The 25,941-nt window shown below is 36.5% G+C and overlaps 2 protein-coding genes and 1 long non-coding RNA gene across 7 annotated transcripts; 2 read left to right on the forward strand and 1 right to left on the reverse strand.

Annotated features, from left to right (window-relative positions):
• Window positions 1–346: 346 nt before the first annotated feature.
• ran (RAN, member RAS oncogene family) lies at window positions 347–3,474 on the forward strand. Of its 3 annotated transcripts, none has more exons than XM_044126428.1 (7): window positions 347–435; window positions 1,339–1,396; window positions 1,545–1,629; window positions 2,311–2,436; window positions 2,531–2,718; window positions 2,813–2,983; window positions 3,092–3,474. In XM_044126428.1, the coding sequence occupies exons 2-7, from the start codon at window positions 1,352–1,354 to the stop codon at window positions 3,134–3,136; spliced, it is 660 nt and encodes a 219-aa protein (XP_043982363.1). In that variant the 5' UTR covers window positions 347–435; window positions 1,339–1,351; the 3' UTR covers window positions 3,137–3,474. The 3 variants fall into 3 exon arrangements, with proteins under 3 accessions (XP_043982363.1, XP_043982362.1, XP_043982364.1); XM_044126427.1 differs by having other exon boundaries at window positions 363–529; XM_044126429.1 differs by lacking the exon at window positions 347–435 and adding an exon at window positions 1,198–1,221.
• A 1,510-nt stretch (window positions 3,475–4,984) lies between these two features.
• stx3a (syntaxin 3A) lies at window positions 4,985–25,025 on the forward strand. Of its 3 annotated transcripts, XM_044126433.1 has the most exons (11): window positions 4,992–5,400; window positions 14,850–14,924; window positions 15,031–15,130; window positions 15,419–15,493; window positions 15,616–15,686; window positions 15,917–16,025; window positions 16,106–16,179; window positions 17,133–17,267; window positions 19,311–19,421; window positions 21,136–21,252; window positions 21,517–25,024. In XM_044126433.1, the coding sequence occupies exons 1-10, from the start codon at window positions 5,371–5,373 to the stop codon at window positions 21,220–21,222; spliced, it is 867 nt and encodes a 288-aa protein (XP_043982368.1). In that variant the 5' UTR covers window positions 4,992–5,370; the 3' UTR covers window positions 21,223–21,252; window positions 21,517–25,024. The 3 variants fall into 3 exon arrangements, with proteins under 3 accessions (XP_043982370.1, XP_043982369.1, XP_043982368.1); XM_044126435.1 differs by lacking the exons at window positions 19,311–19,421; window positions 21,136–21,252 and adding an exon at window positions 19,684–19,794 and having other exon boundaries at window positions 4,985–5,400; window positions 24,283–24,375; XM_044126434.1 differs by lacking the exon at window positions 21,136–21,252 and having other exon boundaries at window positions 4,990–5,400; window positions 21,517–25,025.
• LOC122836684 lies at window positions 11,973–13,505 on the reverse strand. The gene is made up of 3 exons (XR_006371596.1): window positions 13,408–13,505; window positions 13,135–13,324; window positions 11,973–12,273 (listed from the first exon to the last, which is right to left on the reverse strand). It is a non-coding gene; the product is annotated as an uncharacterized LOC122836684 (long non-coding RNA).
• Window positions 25,026–25,941: the final 916 nt, after the last annotated feature.

Here is a 25,941-nt window from a genome sequence, read left to right on the forward strand (position 1 = left end):
ATTAGTTTTAGAAGTTTTATATTCGGAAAAAAATGTTTCTATGCCTGTATTTATTATTTTAAAATTATTATTATTATTATCGATAATAATAATATTATTAGTAGTAGCAGTAGTAGTGGTGTTGTTATTGTTGCTTTTACGGCGTTATTATTGCAGTTGAAATACCAACATTTTCACTTAGCTTTATGTTTTAGTCTGTATCATACTCAATACTTCATTAGCTTTTTTACAATATACCCTTTTAATTTAAATTGAGTAATTTCTTTGACCGCAGATTTTTACTTCTACTTGAGCAAAAATTTGTGGAATAAACGCTTCTCATACATATTTGCCGCTGCACATGTCACGTGACCAGGGCGGAAACTGACTCATAGTCCATGCTGAATCTCCCGCGAACGCAGCCATTTACTCTTTCCTCTCTTCGTAGTGACACCGGTGAGTCTCTACTTTCCTTCCTCACTGCGGCTCGGCCTAAATTTCAACTTTACATTTGCGTTGAAAGTCAGCCAGAGCAGGCGAAACCTTTCAGGTGTTTATCGGATTCATTAGCCGTTGCCATATGAAAAGCTAGATCACGCCATCGATTTTTTTTTTTGTCTTGTGTGTGCTAACTACTAGCTAGCTAACTTAGCCGCTAGCGTGTAGGAAAGAATGGCTTCCATGCCCATGCTATGATAACATGTTAGCATGTATGGCTATCTCTCCTAACACTGCTTTGTTCTTCAGAACTGTTGGCATCCATGTATTTGCATCTGTTTATTTTTCGAAACTTATATTCTGAATTTGGACAGTAGTCTTTATACAGCTAGTGGACTGTTGATGATTAAAGTTAGCCGCAGTGTGGAACACATTAGCTGCTTCTACAGGCTGATTGTTCCACTCGAACAAGAAAAAGTGCGCTCGCTCGTCATATGGCGCACTAAACTAACGCCAGCAGTTGATTAGCTGCTAAGCTAGTTAGCTGCCCCGTGATGTTTAAACACACATCCAAGATTAAGTTTACAATATTTTCTCTTAAATTTGAATGCAGAACGCTGTATTATTTGAGACAATTTGAGGCTAGACGCACTAACGTAAACGTAACGCTGCATTTGTTGCGTGTCGGAACATTAGCGGGGATCGAACATGCTAGAAGTTGTGTATGTAGCAGCCTGATTTCTCAAACATTAAACTTAGCAACCCAAGACCCTCGTTGTTGATATATTCAATACTGTTTTAGAGGTATAATTAAAATAAATAAAATGGGTAACTGCTAACACGATTAGCCTAGCATGATCAACTGGGGGATAACGGACAAGGTGCAAACTGACCATCCCGCCCTGTTTTTCCTCAACTCAGAAAAGTCGCAACTATGGCTGACTCTATGGGACAATGCGTACCTGTGGCGGTGTTTAAGGTAAGCTTTCGACTCAATGATAGCAATTATGTTCTGTTGTATGTCTAGGCAAGGCATTTTAATGGTGATGTTGAGGCATTCATCAGTTAGCAGTTAGCAGTGAACCGGTACTAGCCAGTTTGGACTAACTACTATCTTTTTCTCTCAGCTGGTGCTGGTTGGAGATGGAGGCACAGGAAAAACGACTTTTGTGAAGAGACACATTACAGGAGAGTTTGAGAAGAAGTATGTCGGTGAGTATTCATATATGAAACAATATACAGATTATTTCTGTCTGGTGATGTAATTTGTGTATTTTTAAATATTCTTGTAAATGTCTCAGTGATCTCAGTACTGCTAGAACATCAATGCTAGACTTTACTGCACTAAATATATATAAAGTTATTTAAGTGTACCGACATCCTAGGTTCAATCATTTGTAAGTCACTCTTACAAATGATAAAAATATAATGATTGCTTTGTTGAGTTCTTAAGGAGGCGAAAGGTTTTATCATAACAATGACCTGCTAAAATATTAAAACATTTATGAAGTAAATTTCACCAAATTTGACTATTTTCTAAGCCAGCTTTAAATTCCTTAAGTTTAAAAATAGGAGCAAATTGGGATTACGAATTTTAAATACATGAAACTGAGTTGGAAATGGTGCACATGGACAGAAAATATTCTACAAATCACTTCAGAGGAGTTTGAAGGCTAGGTAAAACAGATCAGTTATCACCCAACAAAGCTTGTATATTGGAGGCAATATACAAAACCTGGTGGAAAAATTATCATCTTCCCTCTAAAATAGAGCTGCGCATTGAGTTGTTTCATTAAACCAGACTTGTTTTATTTATACAGACTTTTAAATATGCACACATGCCAAATTCTGAAAATATGTCGTATTTCTCATACAACTTGTCTTCGTTTCTAGCTACTCTGGGAGTAGAAGTGCACCCGTTGATGTTCCACACCAACAGAGGACCCATCAAGTATAATGTGTGGGACACAGCCGGTCAGGAGAAGTTCGGAGGCTTGAGAGATGGTTACTACATCCAAGGTACTAAACCACATATTAAGCAGCTTGGATGCAGTTAGGCTGGCCTCTTTCTTTGTGTAGTGCTTTACCTTGATCTTCTTTTATTTCTTAACAGCTCAGTGTGCAATCATCATGTTTGACGTCACCTCCCGCGTCACCTACAAGAATGTGCCCAACTGGCATCGTGACCTTGTCCGTGTGTGCGAGAACATTCCCATCGTTCTGTGTGGCAACAAGGTAGACATCAAAGACAGGAAAGTCAAAGCAAAGAGCATCGTGTTTCACCGCAAGAAGAACCTGCAGGTAATGAATGCTTTCCTGTTTTTATTCTGAGTTTGTTGACTGGTTCTACTTTCATTGGGTCTAAGTCTGTCTTTTGTGGGTACTCTTTCCTTAGTACTATGACATTTCTGCCAAAAGTAACTACAACTTTGAGAAGCCTTTCCTGTGGTTAGCGAGGAAGTTGATTGGTGATCCCAACTTGGAGTTTGTGGCTATGCCAGCCCTCGCTCCCCCAGAGGTCCAGATGGACCCGTCCCTTGCTGCCAAGTATGAGGAAGAGCTTCAAGTAAGTCTAAATGTGTTTTTTATGATGTAAATTTAATCTTGCAGTGCTTTGTTTGTAGCTCGTCAAAACCATTCCAACTGGAAGCTAAAACTCACTCTTGTTTTCCAGGTTGCATCACAGACGGCACTCCCAGATGAAGAAGATGACCTCTAACCTGTTTTCTGATTTTCCCTCCCCTTCTCCCCCGGCTGTGGACAGGAAGTTTTGAGTTTTTTTCCCCCTTTACTGTAAAATCCCTTTTCAGATTTTTTTATTTTTGAATTTTTTTGTTTTAAAACTTAAGAGAAAAAAACTTGGTGCAAAAGTTGTGGTTCTAATTTCACTGTATGACACACCCGCCCTAGTGTTGTTGTTTGGCATGGCAACATGCTGCTCTCTTCGTCGTCAAGCACCCTCTTCCGCTGCACATATCCAGCTCACATAATGCTGTTGTACGGTGTACTGGAAGCACTAAGGGGAATAAACTTTGAATAAAAACATTCTCAGTATAATGTAATTGTCTTGCCTCAGTCATTTTAGATATGATCACAGACCTAGAATATCAAAAGGAAAATTGTTATTTCAGTTGTAATACCTTGTATGGGCAAATAAAGGCATGATATTTAATTTGTTCAACAGGCTGAATCCCATTTCAGCCCTTCCCCTTCACTCTGTACTGTGTTCTTGAGGAATAGGGTGTCCCAGTTGTTTATGTAGGGCAAGACGTACTTGGAAAGAAAGGATCTGCGCTTGTAAGTCATACTTGCGTGTTTACACACTTAATTGCCAGGGATTAACCCTATGGTCAGCAGTTTTCAGTGCTCATAAATTTGTTACTTTTTTATGTGTATGAAACTTAACATTTATCCAAAATGCCCTCATTGTTGAATATGCAATACATAATTTGCTTGCAAAACTTCTACTTTTAAATCCACAGAGGAATAATGTATTTTTCTCAAAAAGATGTATTGCTTTAAAGAAAATTAATAATGGGGAAATTATAGCCGTAATGAATGTTTTTTTTTGACGGCCTATTTGGTTTCTAGATATTAACAGTAGTGATGTCTCACTTTTCTGTCCACTAGGTGTCCTCCTATCCTTGTTTTCTTCCGTTGCGCATTGAACCATTATTCTGAATTACGTTACAGTTTTGCTGATCTCGTTCAATGTGACGTGTAATGTCTTTTAACCAGTTTTACTCAATTCACTGAATGAGACCCCAAACCAGTTTATTGTCCATCTAGCACAATCATGTTTTCATAAAAAAAACAAAAAACATGTTTTAATAGGAAACATGATTGTGTTGTCACATCTGCATAAATGTGCAGCATCAAGAAAGAGCTGCAGTTTAGCCTTTTTAAATTAAACTTGCATCACATGGCAGTACGGTGCTGTACTATTGTTACTGCATTGATACTTGTCAGGAAACTTTGAATGGTGCGTTCAGGTGACACTAAAAAATGCCGAAAATCAGGTTGCATACTCTACGGTTTGGTTTTTGCAGAATTACTCACGGTAAATACAAAGACTGACAAAAGAAAAAAAAAAAACAATTTTTTTTTGGAAGATCTGATCAGAAATTCTGCAAGAAATAGTGCAGAATACAAGTACGCTTTCTATTCATTTATTTATTTATTTTCCTGTAAAAAAAAAAAAAAAAAGCTTTAAACCTCTATTTTATCTTCCATTTCTAATCTTTGCTCTTGACAAACTACAAATAAAATAAAAATAACGAGTTACAATGTGACAAATGGGGAACAAGTTCTGAGTACAACAAAAAATCTAAGGTACTCTAAATTCAGACATAAAACTAAGAGTAAAATCACAACATGACTTTTACATGCTGTAATTTTATTTAGGTATATCATATTCTTAATTTGATGCTTTTTCCATATTCTCTGATGTTCACAAATAGCTTCCCAGGAGTTGTTCAATGCTATTATTACCACAGCACCTAAATGCATCAGCAGTGCAGGTGGCTCAGGGCGTGGCTTTACTCAAGTGAAGAAGGACTTGTTTGCGCATGCGTGAGCTAGAAAAGTGCGTTTTAGAATGATTAGTGGTGGGCAGCGCAGAGGCAGATTATACGGCTCCGCACAACTGTTGTTTTAATCCCCTGGAAGAAGAGATTTAGCAAGAAAAACCCAGCCTTTAAACCCAGCAGCCATATTGTATGGAAAAGCGACGGGAAGACTCTAATTTTCAGAAAAAAAAAACTTCACTCCTAAGAGACCTGCAGGAGTTTTGGGGAGTTTTAAATTTCCTTTCACAGGTTGTTGGGTTTCTGCTGCACAGCTAGCTCTGCAGCTGGCTGAGGAATCCAGGCGTTGGGAATAGTTTTCCAACCAATTTGGTGCAATATTGGTGTTGTCTTCTTCGATTTGAACTGTTATATTACACAACTAATAATGAAGGACCGATTGGAACAGCTGAAAGCGGTGAGTAACGTTCAGGAAATGTGTTTTTCGTCGCCTCTTTCATTGTGTATACTGTACACCTAAAAACTACATTTTCATTGGGAGAATGTTTAAATCGAATTAGAAGACACTGAATTTAACAGAGACAAACTATTTGAGTGAAAGAAAGCACATTTTAAGACATATCCGGCTATGAGATGACATAACTGTCTATAGCTAACATTATTGGCCAATTGTATGGACTTCAGTGTCATTTATTCCTACTGCTGATATAGATGTTAGTGGCATAGATGCTAATGCAAAGGGATAATTCTGAGTACATCTAGAGGACAATAAGAGAGTTCTGTTAAAACTGTCGGTTAATCACAATCAATATCGGCATCACAATTTTCAACAATAATCTTAATGTCTTGTTCTACTAAGCTTTCCTTTCGAGTAATTGACAATCTTACTCTTATTTACGAGATTATACTAAACTTTTAGGTGTTATCAGCTATTTAGAGATTCAAAGTTTTGAAATTTCATTACCGACGTTTGGAAACATTGACATTATTTAGGTTTATTTTAAGAATCAGTGAATCAGTTTTTAGATGGATGTGGTGAGAACTGGATTTGTAGGAGGTCAAATGTATTGGAGAGTTGTTTGAAGTCCTTTTCATAAGATACCAGACATATAGCTGGAGTGACCAAACTTTGGTCACCAAAGTTTTCTTCTCATGTCGTGTGGCATAAGCCAATGGTACCCCTCTCCTGCCTGTTTCTGCACATGGACGGTCAGCTGGCTGAAAGAAGGCACACATTCTTTCTTTTTGCAGTCACAAGATTTGACTAATTCAACTGTTAAGAGCAATTTTTGACCAATACAAACACAGACCACATTGGTGTGCAAACTCCACAGGTCCCTCATTGCAGCCACCTGCTGCAATGCAATGAATCAGCAATAAAACTGCCTCCTTGGGGAAAAAAAATGTAACCTTTGAAGACACGTTCTTGGAAATGAATAGCTAAGTTTAGGTACTTTTACAAGATACTCTAAAAGTCTGTTATCTGCCTTGCGAAGAGAAGAAGTTATTCTGTGTCTGAAGGTGAACAATGTGAACAATGTTGGGTGTTTTCCCTGCTCTTGGTGCTCGTAGAGCCGAGGCCTTGATCCTGTTGTTGTAACCCAATATGATGTGTGTTGCCATGGCTTCTTAAAACATTTGGCTAAATATTTGCGCTGTTTTAAAGACTGCTGCGCTCGGGAGTGCTTCCCTCTGACACACAGCTGTCCTCATATTAGTGAAAGGAAGTACAGATAGTAGCCTAAGGAGGCCATTCATGTGTTTGAGAGTTGACAGAATGTGTGTTTCATGCTTCAGTGACGCTACATAACCTTCTCAGACTCGACATTGTTCTCAAATTTACCACCTTTCCATTTATCTTTTCCTCTTATCCGGACTCAGATCCACCTTGGTTTTCCTCCTTGAGTTTCCTTCCTATTGTTTGACTTGCTGGCTGTAATCTAGACTGCATATGTGTCATTGTGTAGCTTTATGTTCATGTAAATGTTTGTCCAAGCTACTGCTAACAATCACCTGACTTTCAGTAAACTTGAAGACTTTTGGGACAAGAAGAAACTGTGGAACATAATTTGCTTTGAGTAATGGCAGCTTTTACGGTGCTTAGTTGGACTTATCCTGGCTTCTTGTGTGGGTTTTAAACTCAAATAATGTTTCCCTTTGTGTGCTATAAGAAAAGGTGGAAATGAAAACCTAAACAACTTTCTGTTGTTTAGTTTTCTGTCAAAGCTAAATATTTTTTCAGTTTTGCGTGCACAATAAGTCAACACTAACTCAACAAGCTGCTGGTTTTGGTTCCTCTCGTGAATCCTAATGAATGGATGAATTGTACTAGCACTTGGGATTGCTTCCTCTATTATAGATTCTTTATGTTCCCTTGTCAGATTGCTAGCCTTTGTCTAACCGATAGCTTATTTTATGTCATAGTCCAGTGAAGAAGTGAAGGTATCAGGCTTGCAGCGTATACATCAGCCGTAAACTAATATTATTGCTCAATCTAACAAAGCAAAAACAGAACTAAGTGAATAATATCCTGTTTATTCCCAAACTACTATAAATGCCAAGGGTGATGCACAAAACTACAAATCATTGGAATGAAATGGACAAGAAGGAAACAAATTCTACCAAAATTTGAAATGAAAGTTTTGTAAAAGTTTTGTTTTGGTTGAAGATGTAACATAGTTTAGTTCCTGAGAAGAAAATATTTTCATACAAATGACTCAGAAATCCAAATCCCCTTCAATTTTCAGCTCTGCTTGCACAGAACTAGTTTGCTGCTTACTAAATGTTCGACATAATAAAAACACTCTAAATAAAATAATGGCCATTTTTCAGGATTACAAACTGGTTCCAGACATGTTGCCTTCTTTAAAACTGCAGCGATCTTAAGTGTTTAGATGTAGTAAGCCTGAAACAGAGAACTTGAGTTCATTTCTGATCTTCAGTAGCACATGAACCCAATGAGTCGTAGGTAAAAAGGTGTGATTGTGACAATGGGAAAACCTTTAGAAATTAGTCTGTTAAAACCAGCCTGCACTTCTTTTCACCTGACTAACTTGAAGGTGTTTGTACACATTCAGGCTAGTCAAAGATATTTACCTTTTTAAGCTAAAATGCAGTTTTTGAGTTTGGCTGAACAGACAGAGACGAGGTGTAAATCAGTGCTGAAGTATTTCATTAACAAACCAATTTGTGGAGGCCAAGTTAATGTAGAAAATATTCAGTTACTGTAAAAACTTATTTGTTTAATTAGTAATTTAATAAGTGAATTTGTTGAGGTTTAGGAAGCATTATTATATTGCATGTAGCTAAATTCATAATGTTTTAAGTGTTTTATTTTGAGTTTGTATGCCTTATAACTTCATTGGCCACTTTGCAATTTATGCAAATGAGGTGAGCAGCCTGGTGTTAACGGAAGGGATGAGAGAGGGGAGAAAGCGAGGTCGCTGCAAGTGAGAATCGAAAGAGCCACACGGTTTTTCAACCGTAGTTTGTTTTGTGGAGGTTATTTAAGATTTGACTGCTCATGTAAAGGATAACGCAAGAAACTGTGGAATAAATCTTTTTGTTTTACATCTTTACATCGGAGCGCTGTGGAAGTTTTTTTTTTTGTGTTTTTCCTCCTCAAACACACGAGGGAAATCAGTGAAATTAACCTTGTGGCAACACACAATTGATTAAATACTTTAGAAATGCATTATTGCTCTTGGATTGTATTGCTAGATATAGATGAATCAACAATTAAGTAAGCCCCACTGCTTTTCTGACTTTGAGTCAGAAAGCGATAAACTGAAATGTGACGATATTCACACATCTGAGATGTAAAGTGCAGCAGAGCAAAGTGTTAATAACCGAGTTGTTAGTGAGAATCGTTTTAAAGAAGAATTTTAGCCCTGAATGTAAATGTTTCAGTGATGGCCTTCTGTTCTGCTTCGCTTTGTCATTGCTTTTACAGAACCACAGAGCTTTTAATGCACCAATCTGAGGAATCACCACAAGTTCTTCAACAGAAGACAGGTTTTAGTTTATTGCACCAATAAAAGTGCATATAAGATAATTTGTTCTCTGTTCACAAATTAGGAACTTTGCTATGATATTTTCCATTGAGGAACAAGTTAATTTCCACTGAGCTGTAACTATCAACTGTATCATTATGACTGGATGCCTTTATAGACCTGACTCAGGTCTTCCTTTATCACAATATCTCCTCTGCTCTTTAGCTTTAGCCTCTTAGTCACCAAAAATAGACCTTTCTAATCTAAAAATGTCTCCACAACTGGTTAAAAACATTAGTCGCCTGCAAAACTGGCATTTGTGTGGAACTTAAATAATTTCCTGCCAAAGCCAAACGGTCTTTTGCGATTACAGTATTGCACACGTTGACATCTTGGTGGCTGCTGTGACTTGATTGTGCAGTTCTAGTAAAAGTACAATAAATAAAACGGTAGCTAAGAACAAATTGACTCTGTTGGCTGGTTGGTCCTTTTGGGGCAACTTCAGAATTAGAGACAAACTGATCAATTGATTAGAGATCAGAATCTGACAAATTTCTCACTTCAGCTGTTGTTGAATTATGTATGTAATTCCTATTCTGTTGGATTCAAAGCTACTCAACTAAAATGCCCTTCAGTTTTCTCTTTTGTATATCTTATTATTTAATAGATATTGAATTAGCACGTCTGAGCTAAAAGAAAACCAGAGAAATGTTTGGACCAGTAAAAGCCTGGATGGTTCATCTCCATTAAGTACACCTGAAACTAAGATGGGATGAGATTAACTTCGTTGGCTCTGCAGAGTTACTTGAAGATCAAAGTTGTTGTTTTTTGTGGTTTTTTAGACAAACATCATATATTGCTTTATTAAACTTTTCAAATTGTAGCAGGACCCTAAAATTAGCCTTTTTCATCAATGTACAATATTTATTTTTTTAGTTTTCTGCTCCAGATATTAAAGTAAATCAAAGCAGGATAGTTTTTTTCCCCCTTTTAATTAAACATTGAAGCAGTAGCTTAAAAAGAGAGTGTGAATGAAAAGAGCTTAGTCAGCTTCCCCTTTAAGAGAGCCACTGATTTCTGAGGCCAAGGATCACTGTGTTTTAAATGTAAAACCTTTAAGCAAACCTTTTCAGGCATCACCTTGTTGTTAGGAGGGAATTATGCAGCATGACATAAAGACACTTTGTGAGTGTAATGATGTTTTTGCAATAAAGGAACAAACCAATCTTCCCACTTCCATGTGCATTTGTGTTTTGTGCCTTTTTTGAGCTTTATGTCCAGTTCACTGATTATGTGATGTTCAGTAGGAGATTATTGTATCTTGGTTTAGATCAAAATCTCATTTGCTCCAGCGTGATTTGCTGCTTCTGTATTTCAGCTCACAGGTCTTCCATCTGTGTGGTTTTATGTTCATCTTTTATAAAGGGGGAAAAAAAAGATTTCAAGCACTTAAGAACAGAAACCATTATTTGACATTATCTGATGTGTTCAAAGTGTTTCAGTGCCTTTTTCTGACTGCAGCAGCTAATTCATTATGTGAGCCTGTGACTGCGTCAAAAACTCTCCGTCTGACCTAAACAACCCCTCTTCCTCTGATTGTTCCTGCCGGTTTCTGAGGTGATCCTGCACAGAAAGCGTCCAGCCGTGTCTGTGTGGCCCACCGCTGTAGGGCGTGTTGCACAGATCGACCTCCTTTCTTCCTGTTTCTGCTGAACGGAAGTGAGCTCTTGTTGTTATCTCAGCGCTGCAGGAGCACTGTGAGACAGAGAGGCTGTAATGTGTGAGGCCAAACTTCTCTTTTGATGTAAAATCACATGACTGAGTCACAGAGAATAAGAACTATATCGATACAGGTTCAGGGTATTCTCTTCACAACTGTTTGTCAGTCATGACGGAGTGAAACGAATGGTCCAGGAAAACATTTGCAATTCAAATTTTGAAGTCGTACGTAGGTTTAAGTCAAACTTGGATGAAGTGCTGGGGAAAAAAAGAGGACAGGTTTTTGAACTGGTGGAAGGAAAAAGCTGCACTCCAGTTTGAAAAAAAAAAAACAGACCAAGTAATAATCAAATTAAGGGAGATGTAAGTATAAATACTTAAATTACAGGTAAATGTTGTTCTGTAAGTAAAACGTCACAACGTTTGTTCAGAGCTTACATGAGCTACATGCTTCCTTGCAAAGGTTTTTGTGCTCCATTTTTAGTTTCACATTATTTTGTGGGCATTTATTTAAATGATGTATGTATGTAATTCCTACTGCCCTTCAGTTTTCTCTTTTGTATATCTTATTAATTAATAGATGTTGAATTAGAACATCTCAGCTAAAAGACATGCTAATTCAATACATGAAATAATGCATGATTGTAAAGTGGAAGAAGTTTTTACAAATCAAATCTGAAAAGTGTGGCGAGAATTGATAGATAGCACAGTCACATGAAAATCCTTATGGCTGCTTTTTGCCATCGTTTCTTAAGTCACATTTGTGAGGAACATGATTGTTCATTGTGGCACCAGATCCTATATATGGCTATTGGAAAAATATGTAAATATAAATGCATGCAAATACTTCAGATTTTTGGTTTTTAAAGACAATTTTGTAAATTATGTAATTTTCTCTCAACTTAATCAGTCTGCTTTGTGTTGGTCTGTTATGGAATACAATTAATTCAGGTTTATGGCGTTGACTTGGAAAAATGTAAACATTTCAAATGGGATGTGTTCACTCTGTGTTTATTTGGATCATGACGGAGTTGGATGATATGATTGCAGGGAAACCAGCAGCTGTGACGCCTGACTTTTTCCGTACTTTGACTTTGACCCGGCCACACTCACCTGACTGTCACACCTGAAGAGTTCGGACTTGGTTACACATTAGTCACACAACCTGACTCGCATAAAGATCACCAACCAATTGCATCACGGGGGTGTCATAAAAACGTTTAATTGAACAAGTTGAAGTGATTAAAAAGGAAGAAACAAATGAACTGGTACAATTTTTTTATTTTTTTTTCTTAACTTGACACTGTGAAAACGCAAACCTCACGTGTTTACTCTTTAATTTTGGTTTTTAACGCCGACTGAAGACAGGTGGAGTTTCTGCAGTCATGTAAACATCCAGTGTTTGCCAACTTATCCCAGTGACGTTATTTGTTATTTATAGACTTAGAATTAAAGCTGTCTAATAAATATGTTGGGTGTGGTCTAGTTGGGGTGAGCAGGAACCCAGCTTGATGTGTCATGCCGCCAAACAAGGAAATGGTTTTACTGGTATGCTGTGGTCATTAGCTGGGAGATGAGGGACTAAAACCTTCCTTTGTGCTCCAGGTTTTCTGCAAGATCTGAATAATGACATGGAGTGTCTCTGAGTAAAACATTCAAATTTGTCATTTCGAAAATGTACATGAGTCTACTTGAACTTGTAAATGCACGTATGGCAAAGGTTTAAGTTAAATACATAGTTAATACATAATTTTCTATATATATATAGTTTTATTAGCATTTTCTTGGTAGACATTAGAACATTAACTATGAAATTTGTCATTATATCACGCCTCCTACCCCACACACACGAACACACACACACACATAACAGAATAAAGCAATATATAACTGCTAAAGGTTGTATGTATTACCAAGCAAACATGTATTGGTTTCCATTAAACATACTGGAACTGACACACATAATTGAACCAAAAATATATATATTTTTTTTACAGCTTAGAAAAGGACAAATAATCTTTTCCAGTCCTGTCTGATATTAACTTTTGCAAGCTACTTTCATGCATTTAAAGTCAGGTGTTTATGTACTGTAAATTTCCTTTTGTATTTGGTAGAACTGTCTTTTAAATTGACTTGGGTCTCCCAATTTAATTTTGGGTATCCTCTCCCTGAGTTTCACTGGATTCATTTCACAGTTTATCATGACACACTTTTATGTTTGGGGAGATATGCAAATTTCCCACCAAAACATGTTGATCTCTAGGAGACAGATCTAGATAGTTCCTGAATGGTGTGATCACTGTACATTTCCATAGTGAGATTTTTGTTTGACCACATGATTGGCAAATTCTGGCATCTGGATTGTAAAAAAACTTTGAAATCCCAACTGACCTAAAACAGGAAAGTTTCAACTGAATTATTACCAAACAGTGGTGGAGAAAAGCTTATTTGTATATTATGTATGTAAATATCTGGTTTACTTGGTAGTAGGTCTCACATATGGAGGTTAATTTGACTTCTTAACAGCAGTTCAGAGGAAGTTGATCAATAATGTTGGTTAATTCCTGGAACTTTTCATCTTCACCCTGATCATGTCCATGTGGTTTAAAGAGTCCTCGTTAGCAAGGCCTCTCTCAGCCACGCACTGTTGGAATTTTTTAGAACCTGAAACTGAATTAAATGAAAAATTTGAAAATGGAAGACAATTTTTGAAACTGAAACAAGAAAAAATATTTGAAATGGAGAAAAAATACATTTCCAGCTCCTGCTGATTCTTAATGCAACAGCTGGGAATATTTTGTCCATGTTTTGAGCCGTCAGTCACGATTCCACACTCCATGTCTCCTAAGGCCTCGCTCCCTCACAAGGGTTTGAAACTGGAAAAAAAATCTCAAATGTGGAAAAAATGTTTTGACCTTTTTTTGTTTGTTTTGTTTCAAATCCCTTCCCAGTTTCAGTTTCAAATCATTTTTCAGCTTTACTTGTTTTTTTTTTTTCCTTTAACAGATTTTTGGCCCCAATTTAGCTCCATAAGCCTGTTGTATGAACTGTTTGAATTAAAAGTTACCAGAGTAAAGTTTGAAATTGGTATGTTTTGACCTTGTGGAAGACTGGACATAAGAAGCAGCCAACTGCAGCCTCTTCGTTGCACGTCTGGCTTTGATTCGTGACATGAAATATAACTTACACTGGACGCTGCAGTACAGCCAACAGTGACAGCTCAGTGCACAGAAAATCTGTTTTTATTTTATTTACCGTCTCATTTTCTGTGTCTATAAACTTATCTGAGAAACTAAAACAAATCAGGAAACTGATGCAGAGTAAAGTTATACAGTATGTATATAAAATTGGTTAAATGTGTTATAAATCTTTTTATGAAAAGCCAAACTATTTCACTTTGTTTTTATTCTTGCATGCTGCATCACTTAATCTTTATCCATTACCTTGCCCATTAAAGTTTCTGGACATTTTTAACACCGTTCTTGTCAGTATAACTAATCAGAAGTTGACTTGTTGTGTTGATTAACCAATCAGGTGTTAGCGTTGGTTTAAAGAGCCTCACTGAGTGTTAATTATTATATATTGTGAGTATTTGAACAGGAATCATGAAATACTTGCTTGCAGAAATAATTATGTTTATATATGATGGATTTCACATTTAAATATTTGGATATGTATTTACTATTACCCTAACATTAAAGTGGGTATAAATATAGTTATTTATAAAATTTGTTGTTTTCCAGTATTATATTGATAATACCACAAGTAAAAAAAAAAAGCTAGATATATCTTTGTTTTTGTGTCTGTTTTGTTTTTTAAATTGGATATTTCAGTAATTTGAACAAAAACGTCTACTTGTGATTTGTTTAGTAGTAAATTATTTTAACTTTCCAGCACTCTAATCTGACAATGCTTTGGTTTTCTTCTTAATTTTGGCAGCCATGAATGTTGTTCAATCATTTGCAAAATAAATCATCAGAAAATGGGTCAAAATATCAGATTTATGGTTTTAAACTGTCTATTAACTTACAAGGTTTTTTTCCAATTTAAAATGGTATCTTATCATGAAAAGACATTTTTGTTGTTTTTAGGCTAGAAGGTTCAACAATTATAAATACCGTTATTTTTTTTTCAGTTTCTAATAACTTTCTAACATTATGGGGAACTAATTACCTTATTTGTTTTCAAATGTTAGACTTGTGATCAAGATGATGAGGAGGTGGAGATCGCTGTGGACAACGCAGCCTTCATGGACGAGTTCTTCTCTCAGGTCAGTTTTATGCTCTCGATTGTCATCGTGCAGAGACCTAACTTCTCTTACATATTGTTGTTGTTTTTTTTTTTGTTGTTGTTAATTGTGACCTGTCTGTTTGCAGATTGAAGACATCAGGAACAGTATTGATAAAATTGACGAGAACGTGACTGAAGTCAAAAAGCTTTACTCAGTCATCCTGTCGGCTCCCACGTCGGATCAGAGTGAGACATCTCACCTTTAAAAGATTTACTGTATTTTTCTGCCCAGTTTTTCTACTATGAAAACATACTGAGTTCACAAAAATAAGGTTACTGTCGTTCTTTTTTCTGATTTGTTGTTTTTATTCTATTTTTTTTAAACCGCATTCCAATCTGAGCAGAAAAAAACGCACACCGAGTGTGACAGGATATGAAGCATTCTCATTTTCTCTGCATTCATCATCTTTTAAAAAAAACTTAATTTCTATCTGAACTTCCCTGGTTTAAGACAATTTATTTTCCTCTCTTCAGAAACACAGGATGACTTGGAATCAATCACCAATGACATAAAGAAGATGGCCAACAATGCAAGAAACAAACTCAAGAGTAAGTCTGGCAACGACAATCACGTTTTCTCTCGTCAGAATGAGTCAAACTTTTTCTGAATTTGATGTAAATGTTGGATGATGTGTTCATGGCGTGAGTTTGAATGTTGCTCTGTTTTCCAGCCATTGAGAGAAATCTGGAGTCGGAGCAGCAGGATAGGGTGTCAGCGGATATGCGGATACGTAAATCGCAGGTAAATTGTGCGGAGGAACAAGAATTTTCAAATGTAGAATAGTTACTTATAAAGTTTTTAAATGGGGCTTTTTTAATTCAAATTAAATTGTTTCATAGGCTTTAGTTTAGTCAAATATTTCAGCATATAAAGGTAGACTCCCACCCCCTGAAAAGTAAACATTGTACAGCTGTTTCCAGAATGTTGAGAAAGATTTGTGATCATAATTTGCATCCATTTTGTCCTCCCAGCATGCAGTGCTGTCCAGGAAGTTTGTTGATGTCATGACAAAGTATAATGAAGCTCAGGTGGACTTCAGGGAGAGGAGTAAAGGACGTATTCAGAGACAACTCGAGATAAGTAAGTTAAACCTGCATGCGCAGAAACAAAGTATAGAATAATCCTCTAATAATCTGTGTTTTTCACTTTGCTCCGTCCAGCTGGACAAGCAAAGACAGATGACGAGCTGGAGGAGATGTTGGAAAGTGGAAATGCTGCTGTTTTCACTGCTGGGGTGAGTGCGTCTTGTGTGTAAACGAGCAATTATGTCCACTGTTTTAATACCTTTCTATTGTCATGTGATTAAAATGTAAATAAAATTGGTTTTGCTGTTTTTTAAAAAATAAAAGCCAATTATTTGCTAATTTTTAGATTTCTAATGTTTGGATGAAAGGAACTTTATTCATCTTGTTTAGATTCTAGAATCTATTTTCTACTCAAAACATATTCATTTAAGAGTTCGTTATAAATATATGAACTGTTCTCAATGTTTTTTTCATTGATGTCCAGTAGCATTAAAACAAAATGTCTTAGTGGTGCCAGTTGATGCCAAGCTGGATGATTTTTTACTTATTTAATAACTAAAACATAAAGATTCAAGAAAAGGAGTCATGCTTGTTCGTGACGTTTCAGCGAACAGATGAAACGGCTGTAGGGAGGGTTCTAGAAAGAAACGCAGTGACTGGGAGCACTGAATCATGTAGCTTCGACTGCAATGTGTCACTGATAAAATGAGAACATGTTGCCCTTTAGCTTCTGTTCAAGCGTTTTGATCAAGAGGAGCTTGTTTTCAGCACAACTAAGGAGGAATTTCTTGTTCAAGGACACAAAGTTCAGTTTAGGATTCCCTAGTGTGCAAAGACTGGATCAAACCACACCTACATTATTACTGCATCTTATTAGTATAATGTAAATGCACACTTGAGGTTCTCAGTAATTCATATGAAACTACCAAACAATTGCAATAAAAACAATAACTGGGAAATTACAGAAACTTTTTAGGATATCTGATTTATTAAAAAGCAACACAAGAACCATTATGCTTATCAATTTAAGACATTTGGAAATTTCTTTTGATATTGACATTCAAGAAAAAAAAAAACCTCACACTTGATGAGTAAATGTTGACATTTTATTTGCCGTTTGTTTTGGGCCTGCATGGTAACAGTGAACTGCTCGTCTTTGCAGATTGTGGACTCTGGGATCTCAAAACAAGCTCTGAGTGAGATTGAAGCCAGGCATAAAGATATTGTCCGTCTGGAAAGTAGCATCAAAGAGCTGCATGACATGTTTGTAGACATCGCCATGCTGGTGGAGAGCCAGGTACACTCCTCTGGACACCACCTTCTTGTTGCTTTATTCAAATCCATCCATCCATCCTTTCAGCTCATCTTTACCGTGTCTTATCGATCAGTCCTGATTCTGTCCGGCTGTTCTGTTTTGGTGTTTTGATCTCTGCTGTTCTATGACTGTCGTTCTACATCTGTCTGTCTGTCTGTCTGTCTGTCTTTTTTCCAGCTCTTTGCTTTTCTTACACCTGTCCTCTGCCACCACCGCCTTCATCTCATTCCCTTCATGGAACCGTAATACATTTTGTAAGATACGAACCAAGCATCATTCACACCCAATTCATCACAAATGGGGTTTTAAGAGATTTGGCAACTGTTATAATTAAACAACTAGAGTATGACCAACTGTTTTGTGCTGCTTACACCACCATGCTTTCTGAGGGAAATGGTTGTTTGAGGTAAGAGTCCTTGCATTGCACTTTGTGTTGCTTATTGCTTTTCCTGTCATTTATGTTCACGTTTGGAATTTGAAAAGATTTTGCTGTCAAATAAATAAATCAGCGACATTACCACTTGCTTCCAAAGGGTTTTGAAGTTAACATCCCTGATAAATACTTTTTATTACTTCAATTTCAACTAAATTTCAAATACTACTATGCAGTCCACTTAATTTAATGTGTTTTCCTTAAAAAAAGAAAGGAAAAAAAAAGCCGTTTAAGAAAACCAGTAAACTGCATTGAGTCACTTACTTTTCAACAGGCCGTCCCTCCTGAACCAACATGTAGCGACGGAGGACAATTCATTGCATAACATCATTCCTTTCTCAGAAATGTCTCATACTGAGCATGCATGTGGCAACAGTGAAAATGAAATACTCTTTGGATGCGATCACTACCACATTCAGATTCATCCACCTCAGTATTACTTCTTGATTTTTTTTTTATTCTGTACGGATTGGCACTCATATCAGTAGGAATGTAGCTTATAGAAATGGTGTGTAATCATGCTTTACAAAGTTATAAATATAGTTTTTTCTCTAAAAGTAACAGGGACCATAATACATAAAAAGTGGGTGTAATAATTACAATAGTAATATTTAGTTTTTCTGTATTTTATTGACATTTTAACTCTTCTAAACAGCACATGCCAAATTTGATCTTCGTTACATTCAGTTTTTTTTTCTTCAGCTAAATAAGAGAACTGCGTTGTGAATTAACCTTGTCTCATATGTGTTTAGAAAATGTTTAAATGAAAAATAAGAAGTCAAAACTGTCAACTTTTTTTTAGATTAGCAAAATTATCTCTTTTTTTAAGACAGCGAAAGTAATTTTAGTGTGAAACAGTGAAACCATAAAGGACTTTGGTGCACAAGGTGGTGATTTTACTTTTGGAAGCTCTCATTATTTGCTGCAAATTGAATTGGGGAAAGAAAAATAATTGCCTGATTTCAATCTGCAGTGCATCACTCAAGATGCTTCCGACACATTAATTATACCTTTCAAGTTATAAGTAATCATTTTCATAAAAGGAATAAATTTGTTGGGAGTTAATGATCTCGATCCGCCTAACACTGAGACAGTTATTTATATGAGTAAAAACTTTTATCAACCATGGTGTTGATTATTTTTTAAATCCTGGTACATCCTGCAGAAATTCAATCTTTAACAGAAATGGTTTCTTTGCTGTTCTCTTCACAACTTCAGTTTAAAAACTCCTTGCCTCGTTTTGTGCTTGTGCATGCGCACACACCTGCTGCCAGTTTTGAGCAAGCTCTTCATTGGTGGCAACATTTTGTTTTAGCTCGCTCTTCAAGAAGAAATGTTTTAGGTTTGAGATTAGCCTGCTGGTGATTTCAGCTGTAGTCTTTCACATATTTACCTGGGCGTATGCAGCATGATGTTGCTTTGCAGAACTCTAAAAACGTTTTGATCTTTCATCACACACAAAAAAAAACCTGAAGCTGCAGTTTGCAAAACACAGAAGTGTTAATGCCAAAATTTGTGACCACATGTTTGCTTGATAGATATTCAAAGATATGTTCCTGTGTTTTTTTTGTTTTTGTTTTGTTTTTTCTCAGGGGGAAATAATTGACAACATTGAGCAGAATGTATCCCAGTCAGTGGATCACATTATTCAGGCGAAGGAGGAGACTAAAAAAGCTGTAAGGTACCAGACCAAGGCCCGCAAGGTAAAGAGTTTCGCAATCTATCACACTAAAATGACCTTTTCCTGTTGCTGCTTCTTGTTTTATTTCAGTCACTCTAGCACTTTTGCCCAGTTTAACACATTTCACCCACTTTGCATGCCCTGCATGTCGCTCTTCTGTTCGCCTCACTGCCATCAACGCTCACACTCAACCGTTAGAATAATGTGTAAGCACGCTGCGTGTTTCCTCCTCTCTGCTGTCACTCGTTTTCTTCTGCTGCTGCTTCCGGCTGCGTGCCTGTCAGGGCGGGATGATTGACAGGATTGAGAGCAACATGGACCAGTCGGTGGGCTTTGTGGAGAGAGCTGTTGCAGATACTAAGAAAGCTGCCAAGTTTCAGCAAGAGGCTCGCCGTGTGAGTGGCTGCGGTCAAGAACTGCAACTCTGGCTTCCTAAAAGCACCCGAAACATTTGAGCTTATTTACGAGAGGCGTCAACTTGTTGAAAAATGTGTGATAAAAGCATTCGATCTCCACGAGTATCGAAAGAAAAATAGTACATTTCAAATCTGCATCAAAACGTCATGGTAACCGGTTTCTTGTCCTAATATCTAGCAAACTTTACTGTCAGTAAAAGAATATTTTAAGTCTTTAAGATGTATTTCATGTTTATTAGCAAAACTAGAGATTAAATTAAAAGTGCACACATTGCATGTGAAATATAAACTTTTCCAAAACCAAGTTATGTTCATATTAGAATCAAGCTGCAGCTGTTGGAGCATAAAAATATTTTAATCTAGTTTACTTCTGTTGGTTTTTTCTTATAATAATTTTTTTTTAAATTAGATTAGCATGCTGTTTATTTCAGTAGTATGTTAATGAGCAGTACAGCTAAACCTAGAAGCTCTGAAAAAAATAATTTGATGTAGTTGTACCAGTTTAGTCTTACTGGTGTTATGTTGAACCTTTGTTTCTTTTTAAATTGAGCAGTTTTTCACAGATACTAAAATAGTACAGCAATTTCCACAAATAAACTATTTTCCAAATTGTCAACTAAGATTTGTCGTTTCTGTTCATTAATAAAGCAGCTCCTTTCAATCATCTTAAAAAAAAAAAGTGTATCTTAACTTTTAAATCTCACTTTTCAAACACCAGTTAAATCTGATATGATTCCCAGAGTAAAGCAAATACAGATGATTAAGAAAGTAAATTAGTACCTCGAAACTACTTGGTAACTAAATGAACACCTCGATGCTTTTGGGAAGCCACACTCATTTCCTGATTGAGATCTGTGACAACCCCCAACCCTCCTCTGTGATTTATTACTAAACTCTGTGCCGTGTGGATCCCTGTGATAAAGCCGCTGCTGTGACTCATCCTCCACCCATAACCAGAACCAGCATGATCATCCTCCTCCCACCCACCGAAACACACACTGTCACTCACACACACACACACTGTCACTCACACACACTGCTTGCTTTCTCTTTCCCCTTTTCCCGCCTTTTCATTTTAAACCTTGCTGATGTTTTTGAACATGACTGAAGTGCTCATCTGTTGATGCTGAAGATATTGTTTGCTTTTACCTGCACAAGCATTCGTGTAGGTGAAAATAACTGTACAGATTTATTTTTCTTTTCACAACTTCCAGCTACGTGGCCCATGTCTACTTTTTTTTGTTTTGTTTTGTTTATAAATAATTTTCCAAAAGAGACTTGGATCTGATCAGAATGTGTGTACTTGGTTATTCCCAACAGAAAACTGTGATTATAGTGGTGGTTGTGGTGATCTTACTGGCATTACTAGCGCTCATAATCGGGTTGTCAGTAGGATTGAAAAAATGAGGAGCTGTTTGACTAAAAGAAGAGATGTGGGTGAGTAATTTTGGAGAAAATCTTCAGTGTAGTGCTGTAACAAGTGGGAATGAGACATGCTTTGGAAAAGAGGTTTCTTTTAGACTTGAATGAGTGTGTTTCCTGTCTGTCCTGGGAGCTTATTTGATGTGTGTGTGTGTGTTGGCCTTTCTGGTCACTGTTAAATGACTTGGTGTTGGTGGAGAGTAGGTTTGATCTGCGGGGGGATTTAAATGCTCCTGCTCTCTGTCACTAACTCTCCCCTCATTGTGTCTCTTTCTATAGAAGATGATCTTCATCAGTGTGTGCTGTGCTGTGGTTGTAGTCGTCATCCTCATCATCATCCTCACTCAGACACTATGATGGAACCGACGGATCCCTACCACCACCACCATCATGTTTTCTTCACCCAGATCGTCCATTTTGTTTCATCATGTGCTCAAGAAAAAAAGATGCAAATTCCTGTGTATGGATCAGAGCTGCTGGTGTTTAAAAAAAAAAAAAAAAAAAAAGGGGGAAGATGATCTTTTGTGGCTTCTTCAGTTCTAGACAATCTACGGATGCTCTGATGAGGAAATGAGAACTGAAATGCAGCTCAGTACCTGCTTACACCTCTGTGGGAGCAACAAAAGGGGAACTGGGAAAATAACTGACTGTTTCATCACTCCTCCAACACCGAACATTTCATTGTTTTTAACGTTTGACGCCAAAGTTGCACCCCTGTGTGTGTTTGTCCTAAACTGTCCTTTAAACCACGCAGGAGCACACACACACCCCAGAACCCCTCTTCTTGCCTTAATGAGCCTCGACACATATTACTACTTTAAAAGCTACTGAATGTTTGCTTCTCCAGGTTATGGTTGTTTTTAGAGAGTTCCAGCACTTTCACTGTTAAAAATATTGAATTGAGTTAAGGTTTACGTAATTATATTGTAAATAACAGAAGTCACATTTGCGCACTGTTGTCTTGTAAGAAAATGTTCATTTTCAAATATGAAGGACGACAAATTTCAGCAGCATTTGAAAGAAAAGACTAACAAGTAATCCATTGTCTTGAGAAGGTGCCTTAAATATAATCTTGGCAAATAGACTGTAATAGAAACTGTTAATGTGCTACCAAAGAGTTTGCAGACTAGAATTAACACTAGTAAATATTTCTTTTGATTTAACAAGTTTTTACATATAAAAGGGACAACTAAATCATAAGGAAAATAACAGTTCTTTTTAGGTGTATTAAGTGATTGTTTCCACTGTAAACGTACAGCTAAGCTGCCAGTTTATGAAGTGCCTCCATTCAATTTCCTGTCCAGAGTTATTTTCATGTTTATCCAATTATTTTGTCATCAGGTAATTTACAAAGACTTCAATAATGATTTTTATTTATATATATTTATATATATATATGAATTGAAATGAAGAAGTAACATTATGGAGCTGTTTTTATTTTATTTTAAATATTGTATCATGAGGTGAACTTCATAAGCTGGTAGTTGAGTTGAATTTTTATTGGTCACCATTAATTTTTTTCTGTAGATAATATTCCAGACTGACAGTTTACAAAACATTACATTGGCTTTAGCACTTACGACAAAGAAGGTGGTTGTGTGCATATGAAGGCGAGATGTCATTTCAGTCAGTCAACAGGAGCCAAAGCATTTTCTTTACAAGATTCTGTGTCTTTACACTTTCAGGAAATACTTGAAATCAGCGTCCAGCATGATTTTTTTTTTTTTTTTTTATGGCCATGCAGGTCACCGAAGGAAGAGTGGGGAAAATTTAACCTTGTTGCACATTTCTTATGTCAAATATTTCTAAAGAATTAAAGATTGTTTTTTTTTCTAAAGTCTGACTGTTTGTGCTGCTGTTTCTGAGTCTCAAACTAAAATATACAATGAGTAGTCAGACATGTATTAGGGATTCATATAAGAGTTCCAGTCAAAGTAAGATATATCTAAAACCAAAGGAAAATGGTACATGATTTAAAAAAAAAAAAAAACCTGGAAACTTTGATTTGCATTTTCAACCCCCCCAGAATCAAAACGGTAAATATTTGAAGGTATGTTTCTACCATCTTTGCACATCTAGATGCAAATTTTTGTTCATTCTTTACAAAATATATCAACCTCATTTGGATTTAGGTCTTTGCTTTGACAAGGCCAATCTGACACATGTGCTCTGATCAAAACCACTTCCCTTGTAGCTGTGGCTCAGTGTTTGGGGTAGATTTCCTGCTGGTAGGAGAAGCTCTGTTCCAGTTTCAAATCTTTTGCAGCATCTAACTTTATATTTTAAAACCTCCATCTTTCCCTGAACTTGGACCAGCTTCCGATAATCGTTGGTACCACCAATCTTAATAACCACACAGAGTTTTGCATGTAGACCAAAAGTTTGGCTTTCCTTCCACATTGTATATCAACCTTAAAGTTTCAGTGTTCCTAGACTGTCAGTTAAACTAGTCGGCTATTTTGTGGAAGGTTAGCACTTGTGTTGCTCTTCTAATTTATTTAAGGATGGATTGTACAATGCTGTCGGCCTACATATTACACACAGGTTACCTCTGTTGATTTATTCAAGAAAGCAGGAAGTTGCAGTTTTTTAGAGGTTTAAGAGACTTTTTTGTAAAAAAATAAAAATAAAAGTATACTCTTAGTTTGCATTTGTGCGCCACTCTGTGTTGATTCACTACATGAAATCCCAATAAATTGCACTGAAGCTTGTTGATGGTTGATAAAATTTGGCAACGTTTATGGGGTGTGAATACTTCTGCAAGGCACTGTAGCTGCATGTGAATAGTTTTGATGACTGTTGTGGAGAAGATGTGTGAAAATGTTTTCTCTTGACCGCTGTGCTAAAGTACAGTTTTCAAAGACTTGATATGAGGAAGTGAAGGTAAGCTGCATCACCTGTCTTCTATAGCATACAGATACACACACCATAATCTGACCCTTCCTTCCCCTTTGCTGCATCATTTCCTCTTACCGACTCCCCTAGATATGCAAACACTTATTTTGTTTCTTCTTTAACTTTCTTGTGTGTATTGTAACTCTCCAGAAAAAGATGATGATTACATTGTGCTGTGCCATCATTGGGATCGTTGGGTTCTCCTATCTCTACAGTTTCTTCTCATAAAAGATTTTGCACAGGTGAAACATCAGTCGGTGATAATTTTTACCATTTACACGGTGCTTTGAATGTTTCACCACTCTTCTTCTGTCTTTGTGTTCTTCCAGGAATAGAGATCTCCAGGAGAATACATTATATTTCCTGTGGTTCTTACCCAGTTTCTGTCATTTAAACTTGTAGATTAAATTTAAGACACTCTCAAAAAAAAAAAAAGTAAAAAAAAAAAAAAAGAACCAAAACACTGCTTTCTTACCCTTTCTCCCTTTCCCTCTGAGTCTCGTTTGAATCTCTGTTCTTGTTGTATAAAGTGTTTGAAAACGCGTTATAAATGTGGATTTTTCTCAGTCTGCCTCCTCTTAGACAGATGGCTCAACATGTGACTGTTAATCTTCACGCATCACTCTGTTCAGCTTTAGTCCAGCGCCTCCTAGTGGTTCTCTGAAGAAATAACCATTATTTATTAAGAAATGACTGGTAATGTCATCTAAACTTCACAAAATCTTGGGTTTTCTCTGCCTACGCTCTAAAATGTTTGAAGCAGATCTGTATTATTCTATCATTTGTGTGTTATAAATGTGATTTTTGTGTGTATGAGTCCATACTGCTTAAAAAAAGCTTGTATCTTTTCTGTAACAGCGGGTCTCGCTGGCTTGCTGGCTATGTCAACTCTATAAAGCCTGTTATGTAATAAAAGGAAATCTACAGTGAACCAGGAACCGTGCATGCCTCAGTCCTTCAGTGAATCATTTGCGTCAGCTGATCATACATGCTGATGGGAGAAAATGTACATATATATGTCGTAGCATTGATCATTTGTGCAGATCTGGTCCAGCTGATGCTCTGCTGTTTAGCCTCCGGTGAGTTTTCTGACCTAATTTCATCCCCCATCTCGCCGCTGCTCAGAAGCCCCGCCCATCTGCCGGACCTGGAGCGGGGTGCGCTCGTTTTACTCATCAGGATTTGGAGAATAAACTGGAAGGATCAAAATCATTAAAAAATGTTAAATATCCCTTTACAGAGAAAAAAGGCAAACCTTTTTTTTTTTTCTTTTTTTTTTTAAAAAAAGGTAGATGCATAAAAGTATTCAGGGCTGCTTTGTGAATTTCATAAGTGACAGTCTTAACTTTTTATGTTAAATTTTAAATTTGGAATAAAATGTAAGTGTTTAATTCTGTAATCTTAAGAAATACAGAAGATTTATTGATCTACTCATTTATAAAAGAGTGTCCAATATTAAAAGATCATGCAAGGAGATTAAAACTGTGAAAAACATGATTACCCCCGTCACCCCTCCAATTGTCAGAATAATATTTCAGTCATATAAATCTCGTAAAATTTCCGATATCAAACTGATTTCTGAACGTTTTTTTTAAATGTGTTTATATACATTTATTTATTTTAATCTACTTTCTTTGTACTTTGTTAATGTATTTTTGATAGACATCCGTGTTCAGTAAATTACATTATGCGTTTTGATGAGGCTAATTTCTCAGATTAAAACTGTTAAAAAAAATAACAACCTTTAAGCCTATATTATTTTCTTTACATCCACCGTTATTAAAAATGTTGTATGAAGGTTAGATTTAT

The sequence above is a fragment of the Gambusia affinis genome, linkage group LG09 (assembly GCF_019740435.1).
Source record: "Gambusia affinis linkage group LG09, SWU_Gaff_1.0, whole genome shotgun sequence".
Classification (NCBI taxonomy): Eukaryota; Metazoa; Chordata; class Actinopteri; order Cyprinodontiformes; family Poeciliidae; genus Gambusia; species Gambusia affinis.